Below are 27,448 nucleotides of genomic sequence, written 5' to 3' on the forward strand. Positions count from 1 at the left end.
TTACAGGAACACAAATGGCATAGCAAATAGCAGTAACTAGCTTACAGGAACACAAATGGCATAGCAAATAGCTGTAACTAGCTTACAGGACCACAAATAGCAGTAACTAGCTTAAGGGAACACAAATAGCATAGCAAATAGCTGTAACTAGCTTACAGGAACACAAATAGCAGTAACTAGCTTGCAGGAACACAAATAGCATAGCAAATAGCTGTAACTAGCTTACAGGAACACAAATAGCAGTAACTAGCTTACAGGAACACATGGCATAGCAAATAGCAGTAACTAGCTTACAGGAACACAAATGGCATAGCAAATAGCAGCAACTAGGTTACAGGAACACAAATGGCATAGCAAATAGCAGTAACTAGCGTACAGGAACACAAATGGCATAGTAAATAGCAGTAACTAGCTTACAGGAACACAAATAGCAGTAACTAGCTTACAGGAACACTAATGGCATAGCAAATAGCAATAACTAGCTTACAGGAACACAAATGGCATAGCAAATAGCAGTAACTAGCTTACAGAAACACAAATAGCATAGCAGATAGCTGTAACTAGCTTATGGGAACACAAACAAATAGCTACAGGACTATACTAAGGTGAATACTAGCAGATAGCTGTAACTAGCTCACAGGAACATAAATCGCTGTAACTAGTTCATAGTAACTCTAGTAGCAGCAGGTTCAGATACCACAGAGAACTACAACTGGCAGTGGTTGAGCTCACTGAACAGTGCACGTCCAGATGCCTCACTATGAAACAAATAGAAAACTTGGAAAGTAAATAATTGGATAATTAGATTCTAGGATTAATTTAAGACAAACATAGTTCAAGGAAATGCCAGTATTTTTATCAACACACCCAGCAAGAAATAGCATGTTCTATTTTAGCATGTGGTTGCATCATAAGTTGAGAAGTCTTCAAAAATAATTTGAAAAGGAGGGCAGTGCTAGATTTAGTGCTGAAGGACTTGATCACCTATTAATACCACATTAATGGGTGACTATTTAAATACATTTGTGAGGTGGCACAATGCAATATCATTGATGGGAAGATATATCTAACATGTTTTAGTCCGTAGAACAAAACGTTTAATATAAGTGTACATTCACCCTAGGATTACGCACTGTTTTGAACAAAAAACGTGCAAGCTAGGTGTGAAATTTAATCTTTACATTTTAATCTTAACAATGACAGTCATTTAAAATAACTGCAGATCAAAAGATATCGATTTTTCTATTTATAGATCTTATTTTCTTAAATGTTTTTGTACGCTTGCCAAGGAGTTGTCAGAATTCTTTGGTTGGTTTTTGGAATACATTTGATATTCTATAAGGACAAAAAGGCTAAACAGTTTTACATACCAGTGCACTACATTGGTGATCAGGCCCTAGCACATATAGCAGTGCATATAGAACTACAGGGCTTTATTCAGTTTGAACAATGACAAGTTATTTACAAAGTTATCAAAATTATAACCAAACAAATGATATTGATTGTGTGGGTGTGTGTTTGTGTATATTCTAAAACATATGGTTTGTGGATAATAGAGCATTTATTTTTCCAACAATTCAATAATAATGATTTAAGGAGATACTTTACTTCGTCATAATGGCCGACTTCCTTTGAAAACATGGATTGAAAAATCAAGATCAGCAACATTTGACTTTTCCTTTTCCATTTAAATACCTAGCCGAGTAGCTCAGTAGGTTAGAATACCAACTGCTGAACTGTAAATACCTAGCTGAGTAGCTCAGTAGGTTAGAATACCGACTGCTGAACTGTAGGTCGCAGGTTCGAGTCTAGCAGGGGTTTTCAATTTTCCCCCCCAGATTACCCTCAACTAAAACTGCATTTTTTAACAAAATAAACTAAATTTGAAAATTTTCAACTTCAAAATATTGTTATACATATACCCCATTTTTCATCTACAACAAATTTCTCTGGTGAAGCACTATAACCTCCTTAATAGGTTGTACATGAATATATATAGGGAATGTTCAGGCTTTGAGCATGTGAAGTCTGTGTCTGTGGGACTGTTTTCTGTGGACCAATGTTCACAGATATGTTTTTATCTTAATCAAGAGAACCAAATTCAGCACAAGAAGCCAAAAATATAAAGTGTTTATTCCCCCCCAAAATACCTTGAGAGAGCTATGCTTGTTTTTGTTTTGTGCAGTGGCAAATTGATTTCCTTGTAAAACCTCAATAAAACATCATCACAACTATTTCAGGACAGATGAAGACCAAATTAACTTCCTTTGAAGCGTTGCTATAGTTTCTTCACTGATCACTTAAAAGCTTTAATGTCAGAATCCTGATTGATGGTTAGTGCAGTCCCTATAAATAGCCCCCGTTCCCTGACTATTTGTCTATTTTTGGAGCCAATAACAATATTGATCCAATTCCACTGAATGTCAGGATCTCTGATTCCTTTTTTCCCTGGTGAAATAGTAATTATAAATCATTGATCTGTAACTCTGTAATTATTGCACTCAAAGAGCAAACAAGATGCAGAGCAGGAAATGGAGCTCTCCTGCAGCGAGGTAAGAATGCTCCGACCACCTGCTGTGCTTTATCTCATTCCAATATCAAGGTAAATAGGAATCGGGGGGGGAAAAAGGCTGGCATAGGAATCCTGCAGGACAGAAGTGAACTGGTAGATTACGTATCAGTCTAATTGACATATATACATATTATAAAGAAAATCTCCGGGCACAATTTGAATAGTGTGCTGTATACGATTTGCCCTTCTTTGATTGGAAGGGAACTTAGTGCATATATACAGGAACTTCATCCAATAATCATGTAAGGCAATATTAGCAGTTTTCCTTGACACCTTTCTTTCTCTAGTCCGTATACTGTAATTGGCCATAAGTTTAATATGTACAAGAACATGTCACTCAAGTCGCATTCATTTTGATTTTTTTTTTTTTTGCACAATATTGTATTGAACTTAATAATTTCCAAGGTCTCAGATTGTTATAAAGTCTGCAAATGCTAGACAAGCAAGATTGATCCATTTGTAATTCAAAGTTCTCAGACATATTTCTTGTGTTCAAATCCAAGGTCAGATAGATTAGAGGTATTCGATTTAAACTCAAAGTATTTGATCAGAAATCAACAATGATTTTATCAAGTACTTCCAGATGTATATTGTATGACAATGATAGATGGAAAATGAGATTTTAAATTTATAAGATCTAAATGAAATGTCCAGTCATGGTCTCCATTAGGTTTTGTTTGCAATGGAAGTATGTACACTGCACTGCTTGGTGATGTTTTCCAAGATAAATGTTGAATTTTGTCTATTTTGGATTTTCCAGCAACTGGTCTTCATGCAGAAGCAACAAGAGCTATTGGAACAGCAGAAGAAAATGCAAGAGCAACATCGCATGGAGAAAGAGCTCCTGGAGAATGAGAGACTGGAACAGATCAAGAATAAAAAGGATGGAGAACAGAGTAAGTTACCTAAGTAGGTTAAGGGTCAAGGTTAGGATGGCAAATAGTGCGAGTGACTATAGGGGAGCTCAAGGTTATGGAGAAGTTAGAAGGATGACTTAGTGACCAGAGGGGTCAAAGGTTCAAGATTATAGGTAAGTTAAAAGGATGATTGAGTGACCAGAGGGGGTTCAAGGTTATGGGTCAATTAAAAGAAGGGAAAAACATACCAAGAATCCAAAATCAAAGTTATCGGTCACCAAGTGATCAGAAATCAATGCTGTAAAAGGACAGGCAACAGTGACTTCAGAAGATCAAAGGTCAAGGTTGTATCAGAAGATCAAAGGTCAAGGTCATGTTGCTCTTAGACTGACAACAAATATCTGTTATGTTGGAGCAGAGGGACTTTGGAAGATGAAAGGACAGTGTTACAAGGTGATAGGCTACAGAGTGACAGTAAATCAAGAGATCAAATGTCAAGGTCATTAGACATTAAAGAACGAAGTGGAAAATAGTATATATAGGTCAAGGTTATGTAAACTAAACATGTATGCAACAGAGTGACAAAAGGTCATTGGTCAAATATTATGACTTACTAAGCAATTAAAAAAATAAGCTTTAGTGTGTGTATAATGTCAATATCTGACTATTACATTGCACAGTCTGATGTAGTAGATAATAAGTTATTTAAGTTTTCTCACAGTCTGATCTAGTAGATAATAAATTATTTAAGTTTTCTCACAGTCTGATCTAGTAGATAATAAGTTATTTAAGTTTTTTCACAGTCTGATCTAGTAGATAATAAGTTATTTAAGTTTTCTCACAGTCTGATCTAGTAGATAATAAGTTATTTAAGTTTTCTCACAGTCTGATCTAGTAGGTAATAAGTTATTTAAGTTTTCTTTACTTTGTCTTGTAGATGGGAAAATCAAGTCTGAGATAGAAATTATTTTTTGAATGCAAAAAGTAAAAGGAGAAAAATTGTAGATTCTGAATTAAAATCCACATTTGAGATATATTGTAGATTCTGAATTAAAATCCACATTTGAGATATATTGTAGACTTCTGAATTAAAATCCACATTTGAGATATATTGTAGATTCTGAATTAAAATCCACATTTGAGATATATTGTAGACTTCTGAATTAAAATCCACATTTGAGATATATTGTAGATTCTGAATTAAAATCCACATTTGAGATATATTGTAGATTCTGAATTAAAATCCACATCTGAGATATATTTTAGACTTCTGAATTAAAATCCACATTTGAGATATATTGTAGATTCTGAATTAAAATCCACATTTGAGATATATTTTAGACTTCTGAATTAAAATCCACATTTGAGATATATTGTAGATTCTGAATTAAAATCCACATTTGAGATATATTGTAGACTTCAGGGAATGGCTGGCGACTTGCTGGAGTATGATGTGTTCTCATATATTCAGTGATTTATTTAAAGAACATTTTGTGAATTGTCTTTTGAAGGTGCTGTCGCTTCTTCTGAGGTCAAGGCCAGACTGCAAGAATTTGTTTTGACCAAGAAACAGCGAGAGGCTGCAGCAAGAAATTCACCACCTGCCTTAAGAAACTGGGGGTACGTAAAACTGGGGGCAAGTGCACATAATCATTATCTTCTGCCTTAAGAAACTGGGGGTAAGTAAAACTGGGGGCAAGTGCACATAATCATTATCTTCTGCCTTAAGAAACTGGGGGTACGTAAAACTGGGGGCAAGTGCACATAATCATTATCTTCTGCCTTAAGAAACTGGGGGTAAGTAAAACTGGGGGCAAGTGCACATAATCATTATCTTCTGCCTTAAGAAACTGGGGGTAAGTAAAACTGGGGGCAAGTGCACATAATCATTATCTTCTGCCTTAAGAAACTGGGGGTAAGTAAAACTGGGGGCAAGTGCACATAATCATTATCTTCTGCCTAAGAAACTGAGAGTAAGTGCACCTAGGTTAATATCTTATGTCGTACAAAGCTGGGGGTCAGCCTGGACAGTACACAGTGCTTTGATGGATTGTGAGCAGGAGCAGTATTGACTGATATTTCACACCCTTTCTCAGTGAACTCTATATCCTTGTCCACGGGAATCACATACAGTTTTCCTCTTGCATCATTACAATAAAGTACTTGAGTACTGGTAATGAACTGGTAATTTTGAAGCTGTTGAATTTCTCTTACAAAGACTTGTTTATTGTTGTTACGCATTGTCACTTTATCTGGTATAACTTTACAGTACGCATTTGTAGGGAGAGTTTGTGCAGGATTCTAAATAGATCACATTATGCCGTGTTTGAAATTCGCTGTAAACTTAGCTAGAAACACAGGGCTGCCTGCTTGTAAAAATTGTCAGTCCTACCAAAGACCTACTAGCCCTGAGGAAATAACTGCATTTTTGGAAACAAATTTTTATTACTATCTATCTTTAAATGAAATCTATAAAGTGACTAGGACTCAGTGTCTATAACCAATTTGATCGCAATCAATTAATTATAACGTTATAATTTTATAAGATTGACAGAGTCTGCCCCTTGGCTTGTTAAAGCTTCGTTTCTGGTACGATAAGTAGATACGATACAGATAAATTTTATTTAGCCGAAATTTTAACGCCTCTGGTTGGGCATCTATATATAGAAATCTGTTCGCCCACGGCAAAACTTATGTGTCTCGGGCGGTCAGGCACAGAGTTATTTCAAACACTGCATTATACCTCTAAATCATGAAGTATATTGTCCCTATTTGCCCTAGGAAGTAGTTGCTATTGAGGAATGGGAGAGGGGGGATACAGTGAATAAACTACAAAAGAGACAAAAGGATGCATTATCTGTAAATTGTCCAGGGATTTTGATACTGTGAATTTTGATGTTGTCGTGTTGGTATTTTTAGAAAGAGCATAGGGTCGTGCAGAACTGGTAAACGAGGTTCTTTTAGAAAAAAGAAATTGTTTTATTTGTAAATTACTTTTTATTTAGAAAAATTTGTTTAGGTATTCATTAGAAATCTATGTGTACGCATGATACCCCCAATGTTATGAGGGACTTGAGGTTTTTGTTGATACTCTAGAATCATCTTGAGTGTATGAGGCGATATGAAATTGGCTGAGAAATTGACTTACTGGTTATTGTAAATTTCTCTTACAGGGTGGATCAGAGCTCCCCTCCCCAAGGAATCTCCCCTCCATACGCCTCTCACCTCCTCGGGAAGTACGAGGACTTCCCCCTAAGGAAAACAGGTACCTCATTTATCTGTGATCTGGTCTTTGTTTCTTGTGCATCTTGTAACGTGACTCAAACTGTAAAGTTACCAAGAAAAAGAATAACTTTTTGAACTCAACCTCATTTTAGGGTGGAGTATCTTGGAAGAAATATTGTACAAATGAAAATTTACGCATGTTGGTATTTTAGAAGAAATGGGTTGAAAAAGCACATTTTCACTTCATTATTTGCCAGCGTATTTCCTAGTGAAATATGCTGGCATTACAATAAAATACAAGCAGGACGTGCTAATCTGAAATCTGACACAATGAAATCTTTTTTGTTAACTTTCTATTGTTGGAGTGGTTCAGAAAATAGACTTTTGGACAGTTTAAGGGAAAAGAGAGGTAGCATGCAGTTTGAGTGACTTGTAAGAGTTGCAGTTCTTGTTTCTGTGTCTATATATAGACTTAGGATATTTTGTGATGTTGCTGCATGTTTCAAGCAATATAAATGTCTTACTAACTCCAAAAGTTCTCTCTGGTCTGACGCCTTCCAGCATCTTAAAGATCGAGAGGAAGTCTGCAGGGGAAAAAAGACTAGTCTGAGATTTAAAAAAAAAATTAATACGGAAATTTACAACCAAAAAAAAAGATGAGATAATCTTGTAACTTTTTCATTGAGATGAGGCAGTGAGCTGGATCAGTTATAGTTAACTTAAGCTTTGATGATGATATCACACTGTATCAAAGCTTGATTCACGATCTGTTTAGACATACTTACTGTGTAGATCCAGGTGGTGACTAATAAATCTTTAACAGTGCATTTAACACTTAACTCTCAAAAACTAGAGGACCTCACTGTCTGCAGTATGACATTTTTCTAAATTTTTATCCATTGTTTAATCCAGTGTTTCAATCTAGGATGCGCTGTTTTCTTGTTATTCTTCGAAAGTACAGTTCTGGACTCCGAGGATGAAACTATATCAACCTGATCAAAAGGCAAAATTCATAGGGAATGAACTATCAAAATGTTTTTAGAAGCATCATGTATCGTCAAACTGCTTGAGTGGCACGGGAGAATTATCACAGATATTCAAGCATGTTAATTAAATAGTGAAACAACAAATAATGATAATGAAACATCAGGCATCTCGCTTGTTCTGCAGACCATTTTCGTTATGTGAGACCTCATTTTGGCGAAGATGCAGTCATATATTCCTTCACGAGACATGACTTTCGGGAATCATGATTTATTGCATAAGTCATCTATTTTTAAAATTTCATGAGATCAAAATAGTCTCACAAAATTGCACATAAGTCATGTTCTCACAAATAAAATGTTATCTACAATAATATTAATTGAAAATGGATTAAATATACATGGCAGCAATGCATTATCAGATTGTTTTCCATAGACCATGAATTATTTAATTATGAACAAACTTGATTAATGAAAGGGATGAATCTTGAAAATGCTTTTTTCTAATGCATTAACAAAGATCAAATAGACTTTGAGGATAGACCTTTGTATTCAGAACTTGTTCTTTGTGTTTGGTCAATTTACATGAAAGTCAATGATTAAAAAGCAATAATCCTTAAAAATGTTTGTATGAACAAAAGCTTTCAAGGATACAACATCACCAAGACAGATAAATTCTTTCTATGCGTGTAAACCAACTCCACAGACAAATCTCCGAGGAAATGTGAAATTTTGTACAGTGGGTGGATCCAGGATTTTTTTGGGGGGGGGGGGGGGGGGGAGTACAAGTGAAAGTCAATATTATTAACCAAAATACTCAGCCTTTTGGGTGCCAAATCTGGAGTTTTAAACTCATTATTTCTAAATTTGTGGCAAAAGGGGCACACACCCCATGGGGCCCACCTCTAAATCCACCACTGCTATATGGTGTACAAGGAAATTGACACCTTTTGATGTTTTTGCTCAAACACAATGAAAATTAACTTCTTTGACAGAATCCTTTTTTCATGCATTTTAAACAAAGAGTAAATTTGAATTCTCACTTAGTGTGTATTCGCCTATTTAGAATGACGGCAAAATGGCTGGAAATAAAAACTTTTAAAAAATCAACTCTTAGTAACAACCATGTATATATTTAGTTTGATTCCTTTGATAATTAATTTCCTTCGTAAGGGCAATTTTTTATTTTTATTTTTTTTTTTTTTTGGCAGAGTGCAGATTTCAGTCCTGTTTTCTAAGGTTCTAGATTGAACACTAGAAGCATCTAGAAAGTCCTATCTAAAATAGACTTTTGATAAAGCTATAAGCTGACAGCATTGTGAAGTACAAATAACCAAACTGCATAGCTGATAGCTTTAAGCTACGAGGGTGTCGTGCTACCGGTGTAGCTCAGGAGCTTTTTTTTTTGATTGCGCGTGTGTGTGACTGAAATGTTGTTATGATTTCAGCATCTGAGCCCAACTTGAAGGTGAGATCTGCGCTAAAACAAAAATTAGAAAGCCAGCGACGGATCAACCATAGCCCGATCCTACCCAGGAAGAACAAATTTGTCAAAAGAAAGCCCCAGCTCTCACGTACGTATTTTGTGATCGTGGCATGTACGTCTTGTTTCTTACGCATCGTGGCATGATCTAAGTTTTACACATCACCTACGAAATTTTTTCTGTTTGAATAGCTATCGTAATCATTGATTTTCTCTTTAAGTTATTAAGTAATACATAATATACAATTTTCTCTATTTAGTTAGGTTCTTTGATTTGACACATTTCTTGATTTACCATGAATTACTGGCATAAACTAAATACTTTTAATTTTCATCATTTAGGAGAATCTTCATCTTTCTTGTCTGTTTTTTTTTTTTATTCCTTCCTCTTTTTAGAATTCATCATTATATTTTGGAAACAAATCAAAAATTGAGAAATAATTTTTTGCAAATAGCAAGACTTGAAATGACTGCAGTGAATTTCCAAACTGGCAGAATTTAATTGTGAACATGATCTTGCATTGTTTCATGGCTGCATGCCAGCTGTTTTCTTTGGAATGTTTTGTATATTTTGTAAGTGATAGATCAGGTTTGCCCAAAATAAATCAACTCCCACTATGAGTTTTATTTATCTGTTAATGTGTAATGTCAGTACTATAAAAATCTGTATATGTGTATTGATAAATCTGTTTCTAAGTTGTTAGTTTCGTGTCTTGGGGTTCTGGTATTTGATCAGTCATTTTCCAATTTTCAAAAACAATATTCCTCTTCCTTGTCCATCCCATCATCTAGCTGTCTGTAAAACTCTAAACAATCTAGCCCATAACTTGGGAGATGTGTTGACCTCTGACTTCCTATGTGGCTTGTACATTTCATTTAACAATATCTTATGAAGAACAAAAATAAACTGATGCCCCCCCCCACACCCCCCCAGAGACCACAAATCTTCGAATATATGCTGGTTTTCAATAAAAATTTCATTGTCAATACTTTATTTTGTTCAGTGGACTGCAGCAGCAACTCTGACTCGGGGCCCAACTCCCCCCCAGCGGGTCTCCATGCTTCAATGGTCAATGGCAACGTGACCTCCAAAGAGGTAGGTTTCCTATATATCAATGGTCAATGCCAGAGTGACCGCCAGAGCGGTAGGTTTCTCAGTGGTCACTGGCAGCGTGACTTCAAAAGGTAAACGGCAGTGTGATTTCCAGAGCGGTAGGTTTCTCAGTGGTCACTGGCAGCGTGACTTCAAAAGGTTATCGACAGTGTGATATCCAGAGAAGTAGGTTTCTTACACAAGTTTCAATGTAATTGGATAAGCACTGATATTCACAAGTTGTTGAGGATTCAAACCTGAATAGAAACGAGAAACTGAAGTCTGACATTTTGTGTTTAAGAACTTGTAGAGTATAAATGAGAAACTGAAGTCTGACATTTTGTGTTTAAGAACTTGTAGAGTATAAATGAGAAACTGAAGTCTGACATTTTGTGTTTAAGAACTTGTAGAGTATAAATGAGAAACTGATGTCTGACATTTTGTGTTTAAGAACTTGTAGAGTATAAATGAGAAACTGAAGTCTGACATTTTGTATTTAAGAACTTGTAGAGTATAAATGAGAAATTGAAGTCTGACATTTTGTGTTTAAGAACTTGTAGAGTATAAATGAGAAACTGAAGTCTGACATTTTGTGTTTAAGAACTTGTAGAGTATAAATGAGAAACTGAAGTCTGACATTTTGTATTTAAGAACTTGTAGAGTATAAACGAGAAACTGAAGTCTGACATTTTGTATTTAAGAACTTGTAGAGTATAAATGAGAAACTGAAGTCTGACATTTTGTGTTTAAGAACTTGTAGAGTATAAATGAGAAATTGAAGTCTGACATTTTGTATTTAAGAACTTGTAGAGTATAAATGAGAAACTGAAGTCTGACATTTTGTGTTTAAGAACTTGTAGAGTATAAATGAGAAACTGATGTCTGACATTTTGTGTTTAAGAACTTGTAGAGTATAAATGAGAAACTGAAGTCTGACATTTTGTATTTAAGAACTTGTAGAGTATAAATGAGAAATTGAAGTCTGACCTTTTGTATTTAAGAACTTGTAGGGTATAAATGAGAAATTGAAGTTTGACATTTTGTGTTTAAGAACTTGTAGAGTATAAATGAGAAACTGAAGTCTGACATTTTGTGTTTAAGAACTTGTAGAGTATAAATGAGAAACTGAAGTCTGACATTTTGTGTTTAAGAACTTGTAGAGTATAAATGAGAAACTGAAGTCTGACATTTTGTGTTCTGATGGGTGTTGGCATGATACGATGCTCTTCCGGCTTATTTTGGTCCACGGCATAAACATGATCTGAATTTCGCACAGCACCAGTGGTCCTGGTCCTATTTTGATTGGTAAAAACGAATGATATATCCTGTACTCTGTACTGTTGGATTCTGTTGTACAGGAGATTTATATCCTGTACTCTGTACTGTTGGATTCTGTTGTACAGGAGATTTATATCCTGTACTCTGTACTGTTGGATTCTGTTGTACAGGAGATTTATATCCTGTACTCTGTACTGTTGGATTCTGTTGTACAGGAGATTTATATCCTGTACTCTGTACTGTTGGATTCTGTTGTACAGGAGATTTATATCCTGTACTCTGTACTGTTGGATTCTGTTGTACAGGAGATTTATATCCTGTACTCTGTACTGTTGGATTCTGTTGTACAGGAGATTTATAACTATGCATGTCCTTATTAACCAGCAGTCCTATTTGCATGACTATGATCCAGAGAGACATTGATAGCGCTATTTCATGATTATGCGTAAGACCTGAAATTATTTATACGGTAAATTTGAAAATGGTACAATTTGTAAAGTTAGATTTCATATCAGTTTATAAAATACTCATGGTCATCTAAATTCCAACCACATTTCAATGTTACTTTTAATTGTGTTCATATTTTCATGAACCAGTGTGGATACTTTTGAAATTTTCCCCTATCCCTGAAGCTTTCCAAGTATACTGTCTGTGAGGTTTGAGTTCTATTGTACTAACTTACTCTATGATTGATAGATGAGTCCAGACAGGTCATTGACATTTCACTGATTGCCAGGAAGAAAAAAATTTACTGAGTGGAGTTTTCATTGCAGGAAAAATATTAATCAAATTAAAATGAAATGCTATTATAGGTTTAGTGTTCAATTAGACTGTGACAGACTAGGAATGGGGGGGGGGGGGGGGGGGGTCGGTCATGCCAAATTGCCATCCATGACAGATTGGTTTTGGTGTATCACCTAGGAGACCTGTGACTTTTAGTTTTAATGTTAAGCGGTGGCAGTAAACAGAGGTTAGAATATAAATAAATGGAGATTACTCTGTGGTAATTGACAAGAGCTATTTTCATGATAATTAAATGCCTTCAGATTTATTGTCAAAAAATTGTGTGTGGCCCAAAAACAAATTTCTTTTAAAAACCAAAAAAAAAAAAACAACTAAGTCTATGGCCTGCTATAATTAGGGATAAGTGGTTAACTTGAGAATGAAGAAAAATTGTATCCTCCACAGACACAATTAATCTCTGTTTATTTCAACCAATGAGATGGAATCTTGTAAGCAATGTAGAATGATAAACACTTGCAACATTAACGATTGTGAGCAAGATAATCACACATTCTTTGCATTTCCCTGAGAATTTTTTCTGTAAACAGGTAGAAAATGAAATCAGGTCTCAAGAATGCAAATAGAAAGAAATTTAAATTGACTGGCTCGATAAATATAAATGGAACGAGACGTAAAGATAGCTGAGGACATTCCTTTGAATGTTGGGCACAGGAAGTGTATCCTTTCTCCAAGTTTCCTGACTTAGACCAGTGAGTGTAAATAGCAGGACCTTGTGGTTTGGTGGTTTTTGAACTTCTGTTGAGTTGCAGGACTCTGTGAATGTCGTTCTCAGAGTAATTTTAAGTACATGGAAATGCGTCCGGTTGACACGGTTATAGTACATATATATTGACAGAAATGAGTTACGTCCTGTTACAGTTGGTCTCTCTGCACTGCACGCAGTTGTGCTAAAGATAGTGGAACATGTGTTATAATTAAGGGTGTATTTTCAGTGTACCAATAGGAATTATTTTTAAAATTTTCACATCGCCCTAGAATCAAACAACAAAATGGGAGGAATTTTAATGAAATCAGTACTTCTAACAAAACCCTCTTCCTCCCCCCCCCTCCCAAAAAAAAAATCAAAAGTTCAAGAGTGTGCAGATATGCTGCTGCTTCTTTTTATGTATGTATATTTGTGAAAACTGCTTTTTGCAAATTAAGTTGCATAACTGTAGAATTCCAGTAGCGAGGGCAGTGCTTGTTATTGAAACATGATGAGAAAAGTTCTTACTCAGTTCTTACTCATATGTACAGACAAGTGGAGAAAAATATCTCTCTTTGGAAAATCAGAATTTTTTTTGTAGAATTTTGTATTGAAAGAGAAGTTGAGACTGAATTGAATACAAATTATTGATTATAAATTTAGGAGACCTTCAACAAACCCTTTTTAATCAGTTGTAGTAAATGCAATATTGCTCATATGAGTTTTAGTTCTTTTAACAACTAGCTGATTTATAAGTACACTGGTTAAAGTTGTTAACATTCCAGTAGATTTTTGAATGAAGTTAAGTTCTGAAGGCTTTATGTATAATTGTGGAGATTGATGACACTTGTAATAGCTGGAGATACTTTTGTACTTCTATCTCAATCATTCGTTGTATGGGTAACAAGCAATGACTGCTGGAATGAGGGGATCAGAGGAAGAGTACACTCCCCTCCCTTTGCTTGTTGATTTGTTCTAATTGTGTGCTGCCGTTACTATAATTAGGATTAAATATGCGATTTACAGGGTGTTTATACCAAAATATCAGGCATACCATGGCAAGACAATAGTATTTTGGCATTTGCTATTTAAGCAGGGCTGGTTCTATTTTGTGATTGTGGTGAATGTTATAACTGAGAGTTGCCATAAATAGATTCTGTGTTTGGCTGAGGGGTTCGCTGTAATTACAGAAATGTTTTCTCTTCAGATAAATATCAGTAGGGGTGTAATTTATTATTAGATGGTCCATATAACTGCTGGATCTTTGATAGGTTCGTTTTTTGTGGCAAGAATTTCTATTTTAGACATTTACATTCAAAAGATAATGGTGCCTTAGAGGCAAGAAAAATATTTTGAAGCTGGATGGAAAAAAAATGCTTCAGATTATTGAGCGTTAACAATCTTGGCAAAAATTTTGTAAACAGATTGCATCTGTTAAATAAACTTGGAGAATCCTTATCAGAGTATTTATCTAGTAGTTTGTAGGCCAATGACGTCTTTGATTTTGAATGGGGGAGGGGCAGTGTGTATGTAGAATAGGTCTTACTACGACTCATGGAAAATCTAAGACTCTTATCATCACTGGGTATTAAATGAAGTGTGGTGCCAAAAACCAAAGGGTGTATAATTGCATATTGAGTGTTATGTATTGGTTTTTATTCACTTTTGTTGATTAGTGAATCACCTCTGAGATCTTGAAATACACTTCCTGTAGAAATGGTGAAAAACAAATTATTTGACACAACGTGGAATCTTTTATTCAAATGAAACAGCCTTTTCATTTATTTACTCTCTCTCCCCCTCTCTCTCTTTCTTGAAACATTTTCTGTAAATTAAAGATTGATACATATGTTACATGTTTTAATATTACGGAATAGAAGGGGGCCAAGTGGTTAGAGCATCGCCTGATCAAAATCACACGGCCTCTCACCTCTGATCGGTGTGGATTCGAATCCCGCTCACGCTGGTAAGTGAGAAAGTTTCCCAGTTTACTTTTGGAAGGTCAGTAGTCTCTTCCCAGGTACATTGTATCTGAGTTCTCTTCCACCAATAAAAAACTGGGCGCCACCAGATACCTGAAAAATTGTTTAGTGTGTCGGAAAACATCAATCAATCAATCATACAGAATAGAAGAAAATAAAGAATAATAATAATAATAAAAATTACCTGTGTGTGGATATTGCAGTCTACTTCCAGGTCGATATACTAGATATCACATTTTTACATCCAGGTCAATATGTTAGATATCACATTTTCATATCCAGGTCGATATATTAGATATCACATTTTTACATCCAGGTCGATATATTAGATATCACATTTTTACATCCAGGTCAATATATTAGATATCACATTTTCATTGCAAGTTTCTTCAAAGTAAAAATAAGTAACATGAAATCACTTGATAAATCACAGAACCAAAAACCTGGGTAATGGTTTTGATGTGTAGAGTATATTTATATATATAAGTACAAGTCTCTCACCTGCACAATTAAAAGTAGTACAATCAGTGACAACAGTCTCAAATATAGTTCAAAAATTCGGCAAGATCTTCCCAAGAACAAGACAGTTTCAAAATTGTAAAAACATTCTCCTAATATGTTAGAAAATTCATTCAATCATTGTTCTGGGAATCAGTTTTTGGTCACAATTGATTAAGAACAAAGGATTTATGTAGGAATTTATTGGAAAGAGAAAGTTCAGAAATCTTTTTATGAAGAACAAGTGTTTCAATAAGCAACCATCTTTATGTACAAGACATCCAGGGATCATATGGGGAGGGGGTGTAGACACAGGTCATTATTCATTGTACAGATGGGGAGGGGGTGTAGACACAGGTCATTATTCATTGTACACATGGGGAGGGGGTGTAGACACAGGTCGTTATTCATTGTACATGGGTAGGCAAGTTATTGGTTCGAATGCTGGTGAAGGTGGATACAATTACAAGTATCAGAACTAGGACAAAACTCCTATGAACTCCTTTGACAGAACTCCTATGACAGTGGTGAGAGAACACAGTTAATTAGTTAACCCTATGACAGTGGTGAGCACACACAGTTAATTAGTTAACCCTATGACAGTGGTGAGAGAACACAATTAGTTAACCCTATGACAGTGGTGAGCGCACACAGTTAATTAGTTAACCCTATGACAGTGGTGAACAGTTAATTTGTTAACTCCTATGACAGTCGTGAGAAAACACAGTTAATTAGTTAAATTTGATGACGGTGATGAGAAGTAATTATGCTAACCATTTCTTTACTCGGTGTTCGCATTCTCAAAAATAACAGATCTACAAATATTCATATATGAAAACATCCATATGATTGATGAAATGAAGGTCATCAGGTTTGTATGGGGATCTAAGCGGGGAGATTCAGAGTTAAAAGTCTCAGCAATGATGGCCCAGGTCTTGTGGAGTAACTCCGTGAGTCAATCATTTTCCGTTTCTTTTCAGGATGGAGGCTCCTACCCCTTCTTAATGTATCGCTCCATGGGTTATCCTGCTAACGATCTCTACACATCACCATCCATGCCCAACATCTCCCTGGGACGACCCCCCTCATCATCTGTAAGTGGCTGCTAGGAGTTTTACCATTCATTTCTTCTTCTTTTTATGAATAAAAATCTGTTTTTGACGGGATTTCAAAGGTTAGGTTTACTTATTTGGAAAATGTTTGAAAATCATGAGAAGGTAAATAGTGATCTCTGTTTAATTACTACATATAGATTTATTTTAGCTGCTGTTTAATTTTTGCTGTTTTCACTGTATCCCAAAACCATGAAATTAAAACTTCTGTGAAATTATTAAACATTATTTGTATAGAATGAATATAAAAACTTATAATTATAACCAGCAGTGAATTTAAAGTGGTGTACAGTATTTCTCAGCAATATCTGAATATCAATTTTCTCTTCAGATTTCCAGTTTCTGTGTATTCTTTGATTAAAGATTTCAAATTCTTCATATTGTACCAGGGTATGTTTTTATTATTTTGAACAGGGTAATTCTAGTTCCCCTGAGGCAGACCTCCGTAATCTTAGTCATTCACGGCATGGCCTGCCTGCTCACCTCAGCGGTTACCCACTTTACCCAATCACAGGTACTTGCTTATACTTTTGCACTTTTACAATAAATAGATTTATATTGAAACTATAGAGTTGAAATGTTTCTATTCTGAATGGATGGTGTACTGGAAATACCCAATATTGAAAGGATATTTCGGTGTCAAACAGCAGAAATCTAAAATTACCCGTATCTTCAACAATAGCACATATATACCAATGATTTATATATATATATATATATATATATATATATATATATATATATATATATATAAAAGAGAGAGAGATTCATTAATTTGTAATAGGATGATCCATATTTTCATGTGATATTTTATAGATGCATTAATTTACAGTGTATGCATGAGGTTTTTGTAAAGTTTTACCTTTGAATTTGTGTTCCTGTGGAATTGAATTGCAGTTTTATATTCTCTCAGAATGATACATAAGGATAGTCCTGCTGAGGACGATGTAAAGAGATTAATTATCATACTTATGTAATGACTTTTTATAACAGGGCATGAAGTTGATCTCTCCCACCCCTCCAATCCCGCGATTCTGTCGGCCCAGATCAAGGCTTTGGAGGAGGCCCGTAACCAAGCTAAACTGGGTCAGTCCCTCCCATACTCCTCCATCCAGGCCATGCCTGGCAGTGCGGCCTCAGAGGCGCGACATGCCAGGATTCATGGGTAGGTGGTTATAGAAGTTTTGTTTTTAGGCTATGTGCAATCATGTGTAATGTTTACTGAAATACTGGTGATTAAACTTATACAAAAAACCATAGATGACGATATTAGAATTGTAATATCAGGGCTGTCACTATCCATTTTGGTACAGGGTCTGGGTCCCATTAGATTGGGAAAATTATCGATGTTTTGGGTCAAATTGGGAAATTTTACTTTTCGGGCCTTGTCGAAAATATGCGAGAAGTTATAAGTAAAAACGAAACTAACACGGTTTAATTTTTTTATATACACGATGTAACAGTTTTGTGATAATTGCAATTTCTAGATAAGTAAATTGGGAAGGGGGGGGGGGGGTTCCCAATTGGGAAGGACCCAATTCAAAGAGATTGACGACCCTGTTGTATCTATGAATTATATGTTAATTTTTCTGAAAAGATATATTAAAGGTTTGATCAAAAAAGTATAATATGTAGTACTTTTGAAGTTGGCCGTTGTCTGAGTGTGTTCTGAACCTATTGTATATTACAGGCGTCACAAGCCTCTAAATAGAACGCACTCAGCCCCGCTCCCCATTGGACACCCGTTCCTGCAACAGAGTTATCTGATGCACCAGCAGGCAGCAGCTGCTGCTGCAGCAACAGGAGAGCATGGCAACGTGTCATCTGAACAGCTGATGAAGGACAAAATGTATGTAAAGCAGCACATACGACAAGCTGTGTTACAGCGAGTGGGCAGCAAATCGCACATGGAGAATGTGGATGAGGAAACGGAGGCCAGATTAGCTCAGGTAAAGGGAGATAATCAAAGGTAGAATTAACTTAGGTAAAGGGAGATAATCAGATGCAAAATTAATTTAGGTAAAGGGAAATTATCAGAGGCAAAATAAACTTACGTAAAGGGAAATAATGAGATGCAAAATTAACTTAGGTAAAGGGAGATAATCAAAGGCAAAATTAACTTAGATAAAGGGAAATTTGTTCCCTCACATTATCAGACACCTTGCACAGTTCATTTACATTTTATTTCAAGGTTATGGAAAGGTGTGACATGGTAAATTATAAATCAGTGACTGAAATTTACTCGGATGTTTTTCAGGAGATGCGTGAATCTCGAGAGCAGATGCAAGAAGAAATGCGAGAGAAAATGGAAGAATCTTATATTGAAGAGAAAGAAATGCAATGGTCATTGAAACCCCGTCACAAAGGCCCCTGGCATCACAGGCCACTGGCCCGCACTCAGTCTAGTCCATTAGTATTGTCGTCCATCCCACCGCCAGATTCCCAGGAAGCAAAACCCATTTCATACAGATACACAACAGGTAATATACATACAGATATATCACAGGTAATATATACCTACAGATATATCACAGGTAATATATACATACAGATACACTACAGGTAATATATACATACAGATATATCACAGGTAATATATACATACAGATATATCACGGGTAATGTATACATACAGATATATCACAGGTAAAATATATATACAGATATATCACAGGTAATATATACATACAGATATATCACAGGTAATATATACCTACAGATATATCACAGGTAATATATACATACAGATACACTACAGGTAATATATACATACAGATATATCACAGGTAATATATACATACAGATATATCACGGGTAATGTATACATACAGATATATCACAGGTAAAATATATATACAGATATATCACAGGTAATATATACATACAGATATATCACAGGTAATATATACATACAGATACACTACAGGTAATATATACATACAGATATATCACAGGTAATATATACATACAGATATATCACAGGTAATATATACATACAGATACACTACAGGTAATATATACATACAGATATATCACAGGTAATATATACATACAGATATATCACGGGTAATGTATACATACAGATATATCACAGGTAATGTATACATACAGATACACTACAGGTAATATATATACTGAACATATCTCCTTTTATGTAAGGTCTACAAGATTCAGTTTAAAGAGAGTGATAGAAATTCGATTGGATTTGGAGGGAGGGGAGTCTCGTTGAATGATTTGTAGACTAAATGGATATTTTATTATACATGTGACAGATCTTCCATCAAAATAGTACATTTTATTTTTGTTTTTCACCACTCTGGATATTGGGCTAAATGCATGAAAGTGTGTTGAAAGAGAAATGAATTACTGATTATTTAAGACAATAATAAGATATCCTACTTCTTTTCAGGTATTGCATACGATTCAATCATGCAGAAACACCAGTGTACATGTGGAAGCAATGCAAACCACCCAGAAAACGCTGGTCGCGTTCAGGCCATCTGGTCACGCATGCAAGATACAGGTCTCATCAACCGGTGCGAAGTTAGTATCCAGTACTCAGAACTATTTTTTCAATCTTTTTCGTACTGGGACATTTTTTTATTGCCTTTTGATCTCACTCTGACTCGATAGATAGGTAAATTTAAATTTGCCCAATTTCTTATTCTTCCTATTCAATTTGTGAATATGGAGCTACATAATACAGTGATGATAGCCCCAGTGGATTTGTCAACAACGAAAAAGAAAGAGTGAGAGAAAATAAAACAAAAATAAAAAATTTCCCAGTATGCAGTAGATAGCCAATTTACATACATTAGTCAAACAAAAGAAGATTGCACTATAGTGAGATGACATTTTCTATAGTTATTTTTAACTTTACAGTGAGTGCACAGAATTTTCAAGAAGTGTTGTATAAATTAATGCCAAGCCAAATCAATCTTAAGAAGAGTTCTGTTTTCACTTATTAAGTCTGTGTATCAAAAGGTTTTTGTACACATGATGCTGGACTTTTTATCATATGAAACATGTTCTCTCTTTCAGAAAATCAAAAGTCGGCGTGCGACAATTGAAGAACTTCAGAGTGCTCATTCAGAACTTCACACATTACTTTACGGGACAAACCCCATGCATCGACACAGACTACTCGGTAAGCTGAATTTCTCGTGGAACTCCAATTTAAACATTTGTAGTCCTCTTGTCCTGAGGAATTTGTGCTCTTTGTTGTTTGTTCAGATTAAGTGTGCATTGAATGTTCTCGAATTTACAACCTCATATTATGGTTCAGATTAATTAAGTGTGCATTGAATGTCCACAAATTTACAACCTCAACCAAGTACTACCCAGTAAAAAGTCCGATTATAAATTTTTAATTTTTGTAGTTCTTTTTAGTATGGGTATACCCATAGATTTAAATCTGTTACTAACAAGAAAACCTGTGCTTCAGTCAATCAGCCGCGAAGCGAAGTTCCAATGAACATGCATATTTTTTTTCTCAAGCCACGAAAAATTTGACTTCTTGAAAAATGAATTTGATTGTTAGTGTATGATTCCAGGGTATTCAGACCAGACGTGTAATTAGATTCCTATTGTACCAGTACGTGGTGCTCATTGGTCTCCATGGTAATACAATGCTGTTTTTACTCTTCAGATCACTTCCAGTTTTGTATGTTACCGTGTGGAGGGATCGGTGTCGACTCGGACACAGTCTGGAATGAAATGCACACCTACACTGCCACTAGAATGGTGAGCAATAACTGTGTATGATTACTGTAAAAACTCCCCAACTTCTGATGGTGAGCAATAACTGTATGATTACTTTAAAAACTTCCCCAACTTCTGATGGTGAGCAATAACTGTGTAGGATTACTGTAAAAACTGCCCAGCTTCTGATGGTGAGCAATAACTGTGTAGGATTACTGTAAAAACTTCCAAACTTCTAGTATGACTGATTGCCTTGGAGATGATAGACATTGGAATACAATTATTGTTTTCAAAAATTAAGTTGCCACATTTTTTTAAACATTCAGAAAATGTGTGGGCATAGAGATTTCAGGGATTGGAATATCAGCGGTAATGTGCATGTCAATTGTTATTTAATTTCCAGGCTGCGGGCTGTGTGACAGAATTAGCAACCAGAGTTGCCAACAAGGAATTGAAGGTATGTATATATTTACATACATAAAAGTCTCTGATAATCCTGTACATTTATTGATATACGGTTTATATGATAATCTGTTACATCTATCAATATACAGTTTATTTGATAATCTTGTACATTTAATGATATACGGTTTATTTGATAATCTTGTACCTTAATGATATACAGTTTATTTGATAATCTTGTCCATCAGATAATCCAATTTTCTAAATCTTTGGTCAGAGAGTGGTTTTAGCCTAATAGTGTCGTTTTTGTTGTTTACAGAATGGCTTTGCTATTGTTCGACCCCCAGGTCATCACGCAGAACACAACCAACCAATGTAAGTGAGCAAAGGAAGATAACTCAGACAGAAAATTTGTACAGTGAGAATCTCGCATGTTTTCATTTCGGCAGAAAGTTTCATCTGTAAATCAAGTCCACCATGAAAAATTTCGGTAGCATATATGATTGGACTTAACAATACAAGTATTGGGTTAAGTATTCCTATAGGCAAGAGGCTGGGATAACATCCCTTGGTTCCTTTTATATACCATGGAATTACATGGAGTTCCTAAGTACTAAAAAAATTCAAAATGAAATAAGGTAAAAATAGAGTATCATAGAAAGGAAAGCATACACATACATGATTACACAGAGTGAGTGTGTCACTGCTACACAACTAGCTGTCAGAGTGGGTGTGTCATTACTGCACTTCTAGCTGTCAGAGTGGGTGTGTCACTGCTACACATTTAGCTGTCTGGGGTATGTGCTGAGCAGCTCTACATTTTCAATGATACCCAGGCTTTTAAAATCTATTTCTGCAAAATCATACTCATGTTCTTCAGGGAAAAAGTAGAATGGAGAAGCTGAATGTTTTGATATTATGTCACATATTTTCATTGTTGATTTTTTGCTTGTAGGGGATTCTGTTATTTCAACTCAATCGCCATAGCAGCAAAACAGTTGAGACAAAAGTCAAAAGCTGACAAAATCCTAATCGTGGATTGGGACGTACACCATGGCAACTCCACACAACAAATCTTTTTCAATGACCCTAATGTGTTGTACATATCTGTCCATCGCCATGACGACGGGAACTTTTTCCCTGGGACCGGTTCCCCCGCTGACTGTGGATCTGGGGATGGACTGGGATTCAACGTTAACATAGCATTCAGTGGGTCTCTGTCCCCACCCATGGGGGACGCCGAGTATTTAGCTGCCTTTAGGTAGGTGTTCAAATTTGCCACAGATAGAAAGATTTATTCAGGTTAAAAATCATTATATGACATAGGTTGATATACATTTATAGCCTATTAGATGGCAAGAACTATGAAATATTGATAAATGTATCCATTGCAAGTATGATTTTGAAATATTATGCAATTTAAATAAGACTAGAAGTTTGAACTAAAATAAACATATAATGGTTATCACAGTGTCGCTGCATTGGTTTCCACGTAAGGATAACCTAGGAAATCACAAATGCTTATTTCCAATGGAGTCCTTAATGCAGAGCCTTAGAGTTATTTGAGTTCATCTACTACAAAAGATTTAAACCTGGTGTTCCATTTTATCAATTACTGTTATTAACAGCTACTACAGGATAGTCACCATTTCATTTTCTCGTGAAACATCACATGAAAATTAGCGCGGGCTCTGAATGATTGGTCTCTTGCAGGCTAACGTAAATAAAATACCGTACGAATGGTATTTTTAGCGAAACACAAATTCAGTGATTTTTTTTTATAAATTATTGGTATATATATGTAGCGAAAGCAAATTTTAGCGACTTTATAATTCTAAGGAAGATGACTATTACCTCCGATATGGAGTAAATTGGTAGTGATATCCAATTTCAGCGACCTCGTCACTCTCGCTTAAAATGCCAAAATTTAGATCCTCGCTTATATGGTATATGTAAAAATTAAAAGTAATTTGATTGTTTTGATAGTAATTACACTTGTTTCTTAGAATGATGCAGATCTTGATTATGTGGAATTTTTTTTTTTTTTAGAACTATTCTTATGCCAATTGCAAAGGAGTTTAACCCTGATATTGTGTTAATTTCGGCCGGATTTGATGCAGCAGCAGGTCATCCCCCGCCTCTGGGAGGCTACAATGTCTCCGCAGCTTGTAAGTGTTACACAAAGTATCATAGAAAACTACAATTCTAATTATTTGCTGAAATTTTGCGGTGAATAAACCTTGTGAACAATTAAAAAATTATCCACTGAACTCTCTCCATTGCCGTTAATTAAGTAATTTTGGCTCATTAGAAAATAATTTTAGTTCTTGACAGATGATGAAAATTTGCCAAATAGTAAAATTGATGCAAGTAAGGAAAATTCACTAAATCATAAAATGCCAATATTTCAAAACTACTATTCTGGAAAAAAAATTGACGCCGAAAGTACCTATGTATGGTATTTAGAATAAAAAGTAGAAATTGTATTTTAGATTAAAAAAAATATTTACAAAAACTTGTGAATGTTTTCTGAAAAATCCACTTGTCCTATCCCAAGTATTTTTATAAATATTCCTTATTAATTATTCTTGTATTTTTTATGTATATCAGAATTAAAGATGAGATATTTTATTTCGTAAATCTGTCTTGCTTTTAGGTTTTGGTCATATGACCCGTGAGCTGATGTCCCTGGCAGATGGTAAACTGGTTCTCTCTCTGGAGGGTGGTTATGATCTACCAGCTATTTGTGATGCTACAGAACTTTGTATTAAAGCTCTTCTTGGAGATGAGGTACAGTGCTACATGTAGCTTGACTCATGGCACAATATTTCTTTTTCTTTTAATAATTTTATATATGTGTGTGTTGATATAGATATTTCTGGGGATTTTGTTTTTGTGGTTGAATGCAATTTCTATCTTTAGTGGAAGGGGGGTGGAATTCATTGATTAGTTATGCTTTGCCCATGGACTAAATGCTTTGAATGAGCACTGTGAAATAAGATGAATTCACAGAAATGACTTCAGACAGTATGATTTAAGATTTGCTTTTTTCACTTTCATAGCTACCCCCGGTGAAAGAAGAAGAACTGTGTCGTGCCCCGTGTAAACCAGGGCTAGAAACACTGGAGGAAACCATAAAAATACAGGGTAGGTCTCAGCTCACAGCTGATCACAAGCAACACGACATATCACTAGCAACACGACATATCACAAGTAACACTACAAAACTAATCACGAGCAATATTACTCAGCTAATTACAAGCAACATCACACATCTGATGAAAAGAAATATGGCATTGTTCATGAAAAATTGATACAGAAAGACTCGCACAATATTTATCCATTATATATGATTGTATATTTCCTGTACTATTCTGATTGGAATGTTCTAATAGTTATAATTGTTTGAAACAGCTAAACACTGGCCCTGTGTTCAGCGGTATTTAGGGACCATTCATTATTCTCTGATGGAGGCACAAAAGAGGGAAATGGAGGAAGCAGACACCGTCACGGCCCTGGCCTCCTTAACAATGGTAGCTGCCAAACAGAGGTAGGATCAATATATACAGTGAAACTTCTCTAATCCAAAACCTGTACAATCCATTTATTGTGTATTTTGACTGTAATTTTCATTCTTTTCTATGTTCTTTCACTATGCAATCAGACATCTTGTCTAGTCAATATCAAATTTGTCTCCCTGTAAATGTTGGATTAGACAGCTTTCATGTGTAGAATAGAGAAGAAAATTTATATGCAGGAATACACTCAATTTTCGTATAACAGAGTATGTTGACAAAATTCCCATATTTGTTGGGTAAAAAATTTACACATAGATGTATAAATTTATATATAGATGTATAAATTTTCTTTGGTCTTGAAAATAAGACTTCTGAGAAATAGTTGTAGCACAGGTAGATTGTTGTTGCTTTTATAGGACTTTTATATAGATATTATTTGAACCTCCTATTGGAAAGTGCAATTACCATGATTAAAAAACTATCAAGTCCCTATTTAACAGACTGCCCTCTCTCTTATTTACAGTACAATGTCGGAGGAGGAGTCGGAACCAATGGACGAAGATAAATCCTAACCATTACAAACTGTTTCCATGGAAATAAGTCTCGTCAACTCAAGCAATGGGAGTGTGTTCTACTGTGTTGTGGATTAAACTCATAGCTCCTAGTTGCTATAAATAGAACCGTGAGCAGTTGGTTGTCCATTTTGATGTTGCAATTTTTCAGTGACCAATTCACTGCCAGGGCGTGCTGCGAGGACATAGAGCGAGTTTTTGGACCCCTCTTAAGGAGGGACGTACAAAGCCTTAATCTGTATTAGCTAGAGTCAAGCAAAATTGACCAATTACTGTTACAGAAACCAAGGACATTTTGACCAAGACTGAAACGGGAGGATATTGGTGCATTAAAAAAGTGCATTTGAACAGTTCTGTAGCATTGAGAAGTATTTATAAATATATTTATATACAATTATATATTATAAATATACCTGTATAGGAGTAAAGAGAGTGATTTGAATTATTTTATTTTATTTTTTTTCTCTTGTGATCTAGATGTTTGCGGATAGCCATTTATGTCATGTCAGGTCCTGTGATATGTATTTCTGGAGGAAACAGAGTGGATTTAAGCCAGGTGTCTTTGTTTTATTGGTAAATTTTGTTAAGTAAACAAATGTTAAAAAAAAATCAACAGTCAGCAATGACCATTTTTGTCTTGTCTTTTGCAGCAGATTGTATATTTTTTACATGTTGTCAATTATTTCTGTCAAGTATTTTGATGAAGGTAAAAATATTTTGCAATGATATAAATTTTCTTAATTTTTACTTCATTTGAGATTTTATCAGTAACATGACATATCTTTTTATAGCTCTTTAATCATGTGCATGTTTTGGAAGAATTGGGTTTTTTTTGTACGGATACTAAAATCCGAGTATGCATAGCACAGAGTAAATCTGATGGAATATTCAGATTGATTTTTGACATTTAGAATTGTTCAGTGTCTTATGACATTGATAGCAATCAAATTTTGATATTTTCAACAACTTTTTAAAACAACTTCTTTTGTGGAGTTCTGGTTAAAATGCATTTTAACCATATTGATTGGAATGTAAAATTTATCCCAGTGCTACCACATTTTGATTGGTATTATAAAACATACAAAGTATATTTTACTCAAAATTCATAACTGTCATCTCATTACATCTATTTTTTGTTGGTTCAAAATGTGATGTACATGTACAACCAATCAAATCATTTACATTTGTAATTGTTCGACCAATCAAATTTGGTGTAGCAAGTGCTGGGAGTCTTTTTTGACCAACCAGATTTGGTTTTATGTCTGTATTTGTTGTTAAGCCTTGTGATACTCCATACTGTTGTTATCGTGAGCAGCAATATTACTGGTTCTGTCAGATGGTAGTCATGACGCTTTACTGTAACTGTTATCAACAATAAATGAGCAACTGAAATGTCTTTTCTGTCCAGTAATTTTTCTAATCTGATGTTTTGAAAAGGAAAATTTTCCTTACTTGGTGAAAAATTGCAGGTTTGGTTTAATTCAAATTTGCGGGGAACAAATTAAACTCAATTTTACAAATCAGCAGTACTGTAAATCACTTAATGATTTACTTATTCACGAGACAAAAGCTTTCACGAATCATTATTTATTGCTTTTGTCTGCAATGTGTAAGGAGGTTACATGACGAATACTTATTTATGCATTTGAATTTGAAAAGGAAGTCGGCCACAATAATGATTTG

At 35.0% G+C, this 27,448-nt stretch overlaps 1 protein-coding gene across 14 annotated transcripts in view; it reads left to right on the forward strand.

Moving 5' to 3' along the window:
- The window catches only part of LOC125666665 (histone deacetylase 4-like), an 83,805-nt gene extending 56,644 nt beyond the window's left edge, over window positions 1-27,161 (forward strand). For 9 of the 14 annotated variants that reach the window (XM_056151769.1, XM_056151771.1, XM_048899855.2 and 6 more), the window contains 21 exons: window positions 3,333-3,468; window positions 4,941-5,049; window positions 6,603-6,694; window positions 9,086-9,211; window positions 10,125-10,216; window positions 16,441-16,554; window positions 16,987-17,086; window positions 17,566-17,737; window positions 18,263-18,521; window positions 18,830-19,052; window positions 19,982-20,115; window positions 20,614-20,719; window positions 21,221-21,315; window positions 21,677-21,730; window positions 21,995-22,050; window positions 22,631-22,936; window positions 23,725-23,843; window positions 24,332-24,465; window positions 24,738-24,822; window positions 25,090-25,225; window positions 25,717-27,161. In XM_056151769.1, coding sequence (XP_056007744.1) covers window positions 3,333-3,468; window positions 4,941-5,049; window positions 6,603-6,694; window positions 9,086-9,211; window positions 10,125-10,216; window positions 16,441-16,554; window positions 16,987-17,086; window positions 17,566-17,737; window positions 18,263-18,521; window positions 18,830-19,052; window positions 19,982-20,115; window positions 20,614-20,719; window positions 21,221-21,315; window positions 21,677-21,730; window positions 21,995-22,050; window positions 22,631-22,936; window positions 23,725-23,843; window positions 24,332-24,465; window positions 24,738-24,822; window positions 25,090-25,225; window positions 25,717-25,765 — 2,697 coding nt within the window. In that variant the 3' untranslated portion in view covers window positions 25,766-27,161. The remainder of the gene's footprint in view (window positions 1-3,332; window positions 3,469-4,940; window positions 5,050-6,602; window positions 6,695-9,085; window positions 9,212-10,124; window positions 10,217-16,440; window positions 16,555-16,986; window positions 17,087-17,565; window positions 17,738-18,262; window positions 18,522-18,829; window positions 19,053-19,981; window positions 20,116-20,613; window positions 20,720-21,220; window positions 21,316-21,676; window positions 21,731-21,994; window positions 22,051-22,630; window positions 22,937-23,724; window positions 23,844-24,331; window positions 24,466-24,737; window positions 24,823-25,089; window positions 25,226-25,716) is intronic. The other 5 variants (XM_056151772.1, XM_056151773.1, XM_056151768.1 and 2 more) reach the window with 2 other exon arrangements.
- Window positions 27,162-27,448: the final 287 nt, after the last annotated feature.

This window comes from Ostrea edulis, chromosome 10, assembly GCF_947568905.1.
Source record: "Ostrea edulis chromosome 10, xbOstEdul1.1, whole genome shotgun sequence".
In the NCBI taxonomy this organism is placed as follows: Eukaryota; Metazoa; Mollusca; class Bivalvia; order Ostreida; family Ostreidae; genus Ostrea; species Ostrea edulis.